At 47.6% G+C, this 11,692-nt stretch overlaps 1 protein-coding gene across 3 annotated transcripts in view; it reads left to right on the forward strand.

Moving 5' to 3' along the window:
- Positions 1 to 11,692, forward strand: part of RHBDD1 (rhomboid domain containing 1) — a 440,372-nt gene that overhangs the window by 288,056 nt on the left and 140,624 nt on the right. For all 3 annotated transcript variants that reach the window (XM_078665925.1, XM_078665926.1, XM_078665927.1), the window contains exons 5-6: positions 7,581 to 7,634; positions 9,806 to 9,940. In XM_078665925.1, the coding sequence (XP_078522051.1) occupies positions 7,581 to 7,634; positions 9,806 to 9,940 (189 nt within the window). The remainder of the gene's footprint in view (positions 1 to 7,580; positions 7,635 to 9,805; positions 9,941 to 11,692) is intronic.

The raw sequence follows: 11,692 nt of genomic DNA on the forward strand, positions 1-11,692 counted from the left end.
TCAGGCAATGCGGAACCCTGTAGGACCGCATTGAACAAGACCATCAGGTATGGAGCCCAGATTTTTGGTTGAGAACGGAAAAGATCTCCTGGAAGCTTGTCAAGGCCGGGAGCTTTGTTCGGGAGCATTCTCTCGATTGCCGATTCAACTTCCTTAAGGGAGATAGAATCGAGATTAATGGGGGTGGTCCTCTCATGGGCACCCAATTGTCCCATCCAGTCTCCAGGGTCCAAGGCCCCCGGCAGTCTATGCTTGTGCGGGAGGTCTGGGGCCGCGGAAACCCCAGGGGCTAGCAGGGTGTCCTGACTTTTACAAAAGGAAACCCCGGGCCCCCAGACCCCCGGCAGTCGATGCTCGTGCGGGGGATCTGGGACCGTGGGAGTCCCAGGAACAAGCATAGTGTCCTGATTTTTACGGGGGGGAGCCCCGAACCCCCAGACCCCCGGCAGTCTATGCTCGTGCGGGGGGGTCTGGGGAAACCCCAGGGACTGGCATAGTATCCTGACTTTTACAAAAGGAAACCCCGGGCCCCCAGACCGCCGGCAGTCGATGCTCGTGCGGGGGATCTGGGGCCGTGGGAGTCCCAGGAGCTAGCATGGTGTCCTGATTTTCACGGGAGGAAGCCCCGGGCCCCGGGACACCCGGCAGTCGATGCTCGGGTCGGGGATCCTGGACCGTACAGATCCGAAGGGGCGAAATCACTCTAGACAAGTTGTCCCGACCTTGGCACACAAGTGTCCCCAACTCAGGACTAGTGTAAAGTGACTTAAAATGCGTCTCCCAGACTATGGGAGCGATGTTCGAGACCCCACCGTCTCGCTCACCACCCGCCGAGGAGGTAACAATGGCCCAGAAGGTCTTAGAATCTTTTAGGAGGAGTGCCTGTCTCATCTCATCCCATATGGATTCCTCCCACTCACTCTTGGCCCTGGTGAGTTCCTTCTTGTAGAGCAATCTTGTGGCTTGGATTTTTAGGGTGTCCTTAGATTTAATTGCTGTAAGAAGGTCTTTCTTGGATTTCTTACAGGCATGGTCATGCCAAGGGTGTGTTTTAATCCTACGCGGCTTCGTCCCACTAGCTGGATAAAATACATCCCCTAGACTCACAACTAACTTTCTGTGGGACTCAATAATCTGCCCATGGGAAGTAGCGCTCCCCATGTCACTTATAAGTGGGGTAGCAATCTGGTAGATTTCTGCAAGACGGCTTGGAGAGTCCGCACATGAAGGCCATTTAACCCTTCTCCTATTGTTAGATATAATATAGGATGGCACTACCATGTTGTGGCTAGGGTCAGGGTTGGTAAGTCCAAATGATCCAGGCTTAAGCGTCAGGACCAGCGTGTTGTGGTCGCTGTCATGCCTTGGAATGACCCTAAAGTCTTTGAACCTGTCCCAATGCTTGGCTTCCAACATGAGATAGTCAATGGTGGAAGTACGATTAGTCATATTATATGTAGGTAAGCCGGAACTATCGTTGTTTGCCCTTCCATTACATGCCCGCAGGGACATTGCAAGGGTCAGGGATTTGATTTGTAGTACTAGCGAGGTCCAGGCCCTTACCGGGGCAATCCTTGGGTCAGGAATATGCCAGAGCAGATCAACCTCATCCTCGTCGCACAACTCGGATCCACCCAGGGGCTCAAACTGGCAGTTAAAATCGCCACCAAGGATTATCGAATTTTTCGGGTCAAGTGTTTGGAGAAAAAGAGCGAGCGCTTTAATAGTGCTCGATTCCTTTCCATTGGCAGTGGGCCTTGAGTAAATATTTATAATAGCCACACAGGATTTTTCAATGGTCTTTAGTAAGACACATTGTATATCGAGTGATTTTGTATCCACATGGGTAGCCTGTGCACCTAGGTGTGCGCCTACCCATATGGATAGGCCGCCTGAAGGACGACACTTCGCCCCAGAAACTGCATAAATATCATAGGTGGCAAAGCCGGGACTAACACTCTCCTCTAAGGACCAAGTTTCTTGCATCAGGCAAATATCATGTGTGGCCATAAAAGAAGACCACCCTGAATCAAGTAGCTTACTCTTTAGCCCGGCTACATCCCATGAAAGGATTTTTATACTTCCTTCTATGGCCTCTTTTGTACCTTGCGCATCCCCTTGTTCTAGAGGGAGTCCCTGGCCTAATCTCTGCTCTGCACTAGACCCCACCCTTGACACTGCATTGGGAGAGGAATTCTCACCAGTAACCATTGGTAAAGTCTTCTCCTTGGTTCCAATCCCCTCCACTAGGTTGCCGTTGTTAAGTTGTAGTGGGGGAGTGCCTTTCGGGGTGAGTCAATCAACCTCCTCGAGGACACTAAACCTATTCCAGTGGGCTTGCAGTGGGTAGGTAGGAATAGTTGGAAAAATACCCTCCCCAAATGACTGCCAGTGGTGAATCCTATTAGGATGCGAGTAGCGATTTCTAGTCAGTTGGGGTCTCCTATGAGAAGTCAATTTGTGATTAGGGGTAGGATAGAAATGGGATAAGTGCAGAGGAAAAATTTGGGAATCTCTGTGGGAAGGGGCTTTACAGATGTGGTCCACAGCGGAGGAGTCCCTGAAATTAATAGTGACGATATCCCCTGCCACTGTTTTAGGGCCCCTTCCAATCCAATCTATTCTTCTCACTGCCAGTATTTCCCCCGAGATGTTTGGAGGCAAAGGTCTATTTAGGTTCAACCACTGTACACACTTGTTATATAGGTCTGCCTCGTGTTCTCTTTTCCCCCCACTAAGGGCCGGGACACCCACTAAGGCAACCACATATGGTTGAGCTTCCGGGGGCAGGTTTATTGACGGCAACTGGCTAGAGACTGCCTTGGGCACAGGAGGTCTTGGTAATGGTGCTGTGTTATTAGTTCCCACATTTTTACCCTCTTTGTGATGACGTCTAGATTTGCCATTAGGGTCCCCTGCGGGAGGAATGGTGTGTCCTGATATGGTGGTAGTTGATGTGGGGGGAGGTACAGGGTTTAAAGGCTTGGCGGTGGTTGATGCTGGCCCTAAATTTTGGTTCAATACTACTGGGACAGTAGACTTTACTACTACAGAACATGGTGTCTTTGTAGAGGCACCTGCAGGTGTAGGGGGTGCCAATTTGCCTTGGGGATTTAATGACTTCGTTATCCCTGGAGTTCTGTTATTTAAGATGGAAGTTAGTCTGTCCAGTTTTGACACCAGAGGTTTGATATGTGAGGCAATAGTTTGCTCCAGACTTGCCTGAAGATCAGCCACCATGTTGGTGACCCAGCAAGGTATCCCTGTGGATGGATGGAAGGTGTTATCAGACGGGGTCACCAAGTTATGATTGGCCTGCTTCTTTTTACCCGTATTTTTAGGGAAACTATCCTTTTTTGTTTTGGGACCAACTCTGCCAGATTTTAAAATTACCGCAGGGGGAGTGGAAGTCAAGGTGCAGAGTTGGTCGTCGTTATTAGTAGGGGACCCTGCTAGGACCTGTACCAATTCAACATCTACTGAGGTCTCAGCTGGCAACTGCGCACAAGGCAGCTCAGCGTAGGTAGATGTTAAATAAGATCGTTCGCAATAACTGAGCAATCCTCACCACGGTCTTTGGAGCATGCTGTGGGTGGGAAGGATAATCTTCTTTCAGTGTGTTCAATTGCATTGGCCACCACCCCTATAGTTTGTTGTAACATTTTATCAATGGCCGTCAACGTGGGCAGGGGCTGTGGTAATGTGGCCTGAAGTCTAGTGTTTGGGCGAGATGCAGGTAATCTAGATTTCCTGCCCAAAGTGCTCATTTTTGCTAAGGAACGGTGGCTCAGCTAGCAACTATAAAATAACAAGTCCCGCAAAAATCAGAGTATGTACTCTCAATCCAGCGATAGCCCAGTGGATCAGTGAGCAATAGCTAGGAAAAAATGCTCCAAATAACAGTACCTTTGTAGTAGGTGCCGAGACCATGTAGACTGGGATATCACTGATAAGGGGGATGGCCCGTCCCGTCCCTCGTCGTCCCCGGATGGCCACAGACGGCCCGCCCTCTGCCCGGGCTCAGCTCGGCGTTGCCCGTGCTGCTGTTGTTTAAGTGCCTCCGGGCGGAAGCAGCAGGCGTGAGGAGGCGGCGTCCCGGTCAGGCAGGGGACGCTGGGTATTGTAGTCCCCACTCGGCGGCCGGAATGGTCTTCGGCGGCGGGGGAAACTGTTGGCAGGCTTGAGCCTCCCTGCGTCCCTGGGTCAGCGGTGAGTGTTCCTTTGGCCAAGTACCCCCAAAAGCAAACAGAGGCCCCCGCTCCCCGGAGGTGCTGCTGGTGTTTAAGCGCCTCCGGGCGGAAGCAGCAGGAGTGGGGAGGCGGCGTCCCGGTCAGGCAGGGGACGCTGGGTATTGTAGTCCCCACTCGGCGGCCGGAATGGTCTTCGGCGGCAGGGGAAACTGTTGGCAGGCTTGAGCCTCCCTGCGTCCCTTGGTCAGCGGTGAGTGTTCCTTTGGCCAAGTACCCCCAAAAGCAAACAGAGGCCCCCGCTCCCCCGGAGGTGCTGCTGGTGTTTAAGCGCCTCCGGGCGGAAGCAGCAGGCGTGAGGAGGTGGCGTCCCGGTCAGGCAGGGGACGCTGGGCATTGTAGTCCCCACTCGTCGGCCGGAATGGTCTTCGGCGGCGGGGGAAACTGTTGGCAGGCTTGAGCCTCCCTGTGTCCCTGGGTCAGCGGTGAGTGTTCCTTTGGCCAAGTACCCCTCAAAAGCAAACAGAGGCCCCACGGGCGAGTAGTGTGCTTACATTTCCCTGATTGATTAATCGATTGACCCTTACTACCCCAACTACAGATATTGATGAGAAGATGGCGATCAAGAGAGGTTGGAGTGGGATTGTTCCTTGTCCCTCCCCGTTGATTCCACACCTCCTGATTGAGTTTCAGACAGCTCCCAGTGTTTCTCTGTCCAAGGGAAGAAGGTAATAATTGGATTTTTCCATAGCCTAAGAAAATTCCAAACAGCGTCTGACTCCTTTCCAAGGCACAGACACACACAAGTTTGTGCACCAGCAAGGAAACCAGACACACTCTGTATTTTTTCTTAGCCTCAGAAAAAATCCAGACTATTCCTAGCTCCTCCCTGGGGAGCAGACACACATAACTGTGCTCCAGTAAGGAGCATGGGAGCTGTGTGTGTTTTTTCTTAGCCTCAGAAACCGGCCAGACTGTGCTTGGTTTTTCACTGGGGCACAAACACACACATCTGTGCCCCAGCAAGGTGACAAGCACACCCATCTGTGTACCACTGAGGAGTATGGAGGGTGTTTTAGATTTTTTTCTTAGCCTGAGGAAAGGTACATACAGTGCCTTTCTCCTTACTTGGGCACAGACACACAAAGTTGTGCGTGCCAGCGAGGATCATGGATACTATTTGGATTTTTTTGTTAACCTGAGAATAAATCCAAACCATGCATGGCTCCTCGCAGTGGCGCGAACACAACTGTGCTCCAGTGAAGGAGCCCGGGCTCTGTTTGGATTTTGTCTTAGCCTCAGAATAAAACCAATCTGCCCATGGCTCCTTGCTGATGCACAGACACACACCCGTCTTCATCCCAGCTAGGTATCCGCAGTTTGGATTTTTTCTTAGCCTAAGAGTAAATCCAATGAACTGGCTCTTCGCTGGGGTGCAGACCACACACGCACACATCTGCACCCCAGCGAAGAGTTCAGATTCTATTTGGATATTTTCTTAACATAAGAAAAAAATCAAATCGACCCTCACTCCCCAGTGGGGGGCAGACACACAGGTACACACACATACCTGTCCCTCAGCAAGGAGCTATACACTCTTTGAATTTTTCCACGGCCTCAGAAGAAATGCATATTGCACCTGGGCACATCCTAGGGGCACAGACATGCACATGTCTGTGACCACCGAGGTGCCAGTTGCTGTTTCAATTTTTTTTCTTAGGATAAAAAAAAAAACAACCAGGGTCTGGCTCTTCACTGGGGCACAGAAACACGTCTGGGTCTGGAGTCATCCCACAACTGGGGAAGCCTATCAATAACAGATATTTCTGAACTGTAAACAGCTGGAGGAGGTGGTGTGGCTTGTGAGGATGCCACCACCTGTTCTTACCTAGAATTCTCTGCACAGGTCAAACAGTGCTTTGAAAAAAATTTCCTCACATTTCAGTGATGTTAAGTTTCAGAATGTTCGGAGAACAGCAAAACTGTCACCACTCACTGTTCCTACAAATCTGCCAATAAAAGCAGTACCTAAGAAGTCTAGGTGGGCCGTCCTGATCACCGGGCCCACCCACGTATCTGGGGTATTGTTTATATCAGCAGATGTGCAGAAAAATTGGATGGTAGGACTTTTGACCTTGGCCGGAACCTCTGGAGTTTTGTGTCACAGAAAAGGTAGACATTACCCAAAGATTAACATTACAGGTGATTCTGGTACTAGAATTTATTGAGAGTCATGCATGCCATATCACCAGGGATTTCCCTGTGCCTCTAGTTTTCAGAAATGCTTGGGGTTGGTATGTTTCCTGGGCGCCAGCCAAGCTGCACCAAAATTCCCTGGTGTCCAGAGTGTGGATCCCTGATCAAAACCATGGAAAAGCCACCCATGTCTGAAAACTCACTCTCACAAGACTTAGGGGTACACAGATTTGGGACAAGCCTAGCTAGGGATATTTTTCTGTGTGAGGAACACTGCCACAGTTGTGTGATCTGCATGAATGATACATAATTGATTGTGCAGACTACATTTCCTAGGAAAACCCATGTGTATTTGGCATTGCTGTACTCCATGTATTCAGGGCACCATTTCTTTGACTAGTGTTCTGGAATTTACTTGTTTATTTGAGAATACAACAAAATACTGAGCAACTTAAATAAAATAACGACAATATCTACACATTATTCATTATATCTTCATGTAAATGTAAATGTTTTTGAGCTTGTAAAGCGCACTGCTACCCGTCCATAGGTCTCCTGGCACTGTATAACTCTGGGGAACACGTCCTGGCTTTCCCTGTGGTATGGTCCCTTGCTGGGAGTCCCCAAGGTGGAGCCAGGCATCCCCGGAATTGGTGGGGCCGTTGTGGAGATTAGGCAAGCTAATGCCCAGAGTTGCCGAGTGGAACCCCTGATTAGAGTTGGCACCGAAGCGAGAATTATCGAGTCCGCTGACCAAGGTTCACAACCCTGCCGCGTCGGGAATTGAACCCTGGTCCCGGGCCGACTTCTGCTCTTGGGCCTGCCGCCTCTAACCAGTGAGCCACACTACTCCACAATCATGTTGCAATCATATACTGATGCTGGGTTTTCACCAATACAAAACCCAGAATGTGCTAAAGAAAGGTATGCAGTTTGTATGGATGCACACTAAAGGCAAAGCAGTACATGTGCTTGAACAACATAATTTTTATGTTTTTACAAAAAAGTTCTGATACAGAGTTACACAAACATTCAGGCAGTGAAAGTGTTAAGTATGCATACCGCAATTTAGACCATAATTTCCTGATATTTTAAATGTGCCAGTATTTTAATTTTGACAAACAAGATAGCGAGCTGGAGACAGATTATATTTTATGACTTTTTTTTTTAAATCAGTCTTTCTATTCTTCTTGGTAGGTATTCTTCTGTACGATGGAAATTCTCCACGACCGACATTCTACAGCAGTCATGGTAAACATTTACCTATTGTATTTGATGATGTGAATATTTTGCTAATGCAACTTCCTTTATATTATCATCTTGCATGGTATTAATATACTGGCAGTGATGAATGTACTGGGACATCTCTATTCTTGTTAGTTCCCCTTTATTTAGAAATTCCGTCCAATGAAAAGGTGGGCCATCCTCAAAAATCATAATTCACAAGTCCAGTGATGGGCACATCTTCTCAGGTATGTATTCTAAGAAAGATAGGGGATAGCCACCAACAGATTAAAGGGTCGATAGGCCACACTCCCCAAGTAGGGTTTTTCCACTTTACGGAGAGCTCTCCTGCTCAAAATGGTAGGCTATAATTGGCCATCACAATGCAGATTAAGCTCCACACTTTTCAAAGCCATAAACAAAGGTAAGGTGTATTCAGAAAGCAGTTTAGATATACATTTTGTGTTTTGCAGGTCTCTAGCATGGTTGCAGCGTGCGTCCACAAAAGAGACAAGATTGAAACCTCCTTGGTGTCTTCGTGTTGGTTCTCCAGGGCCTAAGCCGAGGACAGCAAAGCCTGATAGTCCTTAACCCCTTGGGCGCGGCCGCGATTCTGCGCCTCTGCGGCCGTTTTAATGAGTGGGCGGGTTCATGGCGGCCCCCAGCCGTCATCAGCACACGCCCATTGTGATGCATGACGGCCCGGGGGCCGTCATCAGCATGGAAGGGGTTAAACCTGCTCAGTGTAGCACATTTTAAGGGGTTACTCTTGGTCTTAGTGTCTTGCACTAAGCTGGAAGAGCACACACGTGTTGTGGAGCATGTCCAGCATGCTGGACACTTCTAATATTGCCTCCATACCTAAGGGATCAGCCACATTTTATGTCCTTCAGCAAAAAACTGACAACTTCTCTCTTTAGATGTACCAAATCCTCTGTTTAGTTGCATCTGAAATTACAATCCCCCACTAGGGAGAGCCTGACGTACAGTCCTACCACCCAGAAGGCTAAATTCAGAATACCCTGGACCTTCTTGTTCGCATCTGAACTTACTGATATCTTAATAGCCATGCGAAGCTTCTCCTAGTCAAGAGCCAGAGCCATATAAACAAGTGAACAAATTAATAGAAAATACTAGGTGCTAGGACAGAATTATTCAAATGAAGGCAAGCAGCAAATGGAAAAAGTGGAGTATCCATGAGTGATTTACAGTATTCATGTGTAAAGGTTGAAAAGTGTGTGTGTGTGTGTGTGTGTGTGTGTGTGTGTGTGTGTGTGTGTGTGTGTGTGTGTGTGTGTGTGTGTGTGTGTGTGTGTGTGTGTGTGTGTGTGTGTGTGTGTGTGTGTGTGTGTGTGTGTGTGTGTGTGTGTGTGTGTGTGTGTGTGTGTGTGTGTGTGTGTGTGTGTGTGTGTGTGTGTGTGTGTGTGTGTGTGTGTGTGTGTGTGTGTGTGTGTGTGTGTGTGTGTGTGTGTGTGTGTGTGTGTGTGTGTGTGTGTGTGTGTGTGTGTGTGTGTGTGTGTGTGTGTGTGTGTGTGTGTGTGTGTGTGTGTGTGTGTGTGTGTGTGTGTGTGTGTGTGTGTGTGTGTGTGTGTGTGTGCTTTGCATTTATATTATATACAATGATGACGCAGGCCTAATTTTACATCATTCATATTTTATACAGTAGACTATAGGCATAGTATACCAGTCTCTGCTTATGATACTTCAATATTTCTGACACTATTTTATATAGTTCTTTTTTCGCACCATCTGCCCCTGACATTTTCGGATATATTTTAGGTGGCCCGATCAATGTGGGATATGCATGTTATGTGAATAACCTTAAAATAACTTCTTTGTTCAGCGAATTTGCATTGTATGCCATTGTCTACTCCTAGGAATTCATACTTTTCCAAAACAATGTGGCAGTTGCATTTGTGTCATGTGTTTTTAGCTTTTAATGAATGAATGAATGAAATAACTTGTTAAGCGCAGTGTGTAGCCGGGGGCACCTTGGCGCTAAAGTGACGCGATCAGAGGTTCCCAGAAAATTTCTGTTTAAATAGCCAGGTTTTTAACGAGTTTCCGAAACCTAAGATAGAAGTGGCAGTTTTAAGGTCCTGGGACAATTGTTCTACTTTGTGCATGCCAACATTTTTACTTTCTTTTTCTGGGGATTTGTATTTACAAAAAGTAATATTTTGCATTGTGTCCTCCAGGATATTCCGGACATAGAAGCCATGGAACCCAGCAGCACCGGCAGAACCCACCAAGGGACTACTCTGCATACACAGGAGGGCTCAGTGAAGAGGAACAGTTCCAAAGAGCGCTCCGAAACAGCTTCAATGAAGGAGGTACAGGATGTGCAGATGAGATTTTAAACAAATGTCTCAGAATTGTGTGCCTTTCTGGGAAAGTTCAGACTAATTGATGAGCAGTCAAACAAATGGCAGAGAAGGGAATTGGAGTAAGACTTGACTGCAGTGCTGAATTTCTGCAGGTGGTTGTAGGTGAGTGGCACCAGCTCTGCTTATTGAGGACTGGGATTTATTTGTGACTCATCGGACTATAAACTAGAGCGAACAAGGGGAAAGCAGAAAAAAACGATGGCAAAGCAGTGGCAGGGGAGAAAGCAGAAGGAAAATAACTGCATGAGTCAGATACAGAGACAGGAAGTGGAAGGTGGTGGAAGAAATAATCATAGGGTGGAATCAAAGCTAGACAGCCTTAGTATCCAGTAGGCTCTGCATTTGCCAGGGCAGGCAGCATGCTTGTAAGGAAAACTTTGGACTCCTGGCTGCTTTTTATACACATTGAGCACCACGTTACTACACCCTGCAAACCTAACACAATGCCTCTGCATTCTATAGATGCGTACAGTATTTTCTGCTGTCTTTATACTGCCCTAAATACACTGTTTTCAACTGATTTAAAATAGTAAATGCGACTGTGCAGCTGAAGCCTTAGACAGTGGCGGCCACGATGAGTCAGGGGTGGAGGAGCGGAGGTAGGGGGGTTTCAAAAAAGAGAAAAATCTTACCTCCTCGCTGTGTCTCTCCTCCGTCGTCTCTACCGGCCAGAACGGAACAGGAAGCACCCAGGCTCCCCTAAGCGAATCACAACGCTGCAATGATTGGTCTGAGTGCCGTGGCTCGGTGCTCAGACAGGAGGTCTGAGTGCCGTGGCTTGGCACTCAGACAGGTGGTTTGAGTGCCGTGGCTCAACGCTCAGACAGGCAGTGGGAACCTGGTCATGTTCTCCACCCAGGCTGCAATGCAGCCTGATTGGACAACATGCAAAGTGTGCATGACTGTTTGGCCAGCCTCAGACGGCCGGCTAAACATGCGCACTTACAATGTGCCACCACTCTTCCCCCTGCTCCTCTGCCATCAGAGCAGCCCCGCCCGCAACGCTGCAGCAGCAAGAAAAATTTAAATGATAATTACCTTGGGTTATTATCATTTTATTTTTCCTTTATGTCACTACTACAAAGCAGTGGAGCGACTCTCTTCCGCCTTAGCGGAGGAGCCGCCACTGGCCTTAGAAAAAGTTTTTTAGGGCTTTGTAAACGTGGTCGATTCACATTATTTTTCTGTATGTTAATTTTTTATATGTATATCTTGAAAATATGGTATAGATGGGCTTTCCTTATTAGGAACACCAGTGAATTAGAAGGTATTATTATAATATATCAGTTTCTAAATGAGATAACCTAGGGTATAGATGGGCTTTCCTTATTAGGAACACCAGTGAATTAGAAGGTATTATTATAATATATCAGTTTCTAAATGAGATAACCTAGATCATCGGTTCCTAAACTGTAGTCTGGGGACCCTTGAGGATCCACGGGGCTTATTCAGGTGGTCCACGACTAATTGCTAAATTAATAATATTAATAGATTAATAAGTTATGTATAAATAATGCAGTAAAATGTAACATGTTAAAACATTCTGTAAATTTGAAGGTATTTGAAATTGGAGGCTAAAAATGAAGTTGGTATCCTCAGTTTGATTTGTGGGTGCAGTGCAAGTGTTATATTATGAAGAATTGTAATTTGGATTGGGCACTAACCACCCGTGAGAGTACCTCGGTGCTTGAGTAGGTG

The sequence above is a fragment of the Lissotriton helveticus genome, chromosome 11, assembly GCF_964261635.1.
Source record: "Lissotriton helveticus chromosome 11, aLisHel1.1, whole genome shotgun sequence".
Lineage (NCBI taxonomy): Eukaryota > Metazoa > Chordata > Amphibia > Caudata > Salamandridae > Lissotriton > Lissotriton helveticus.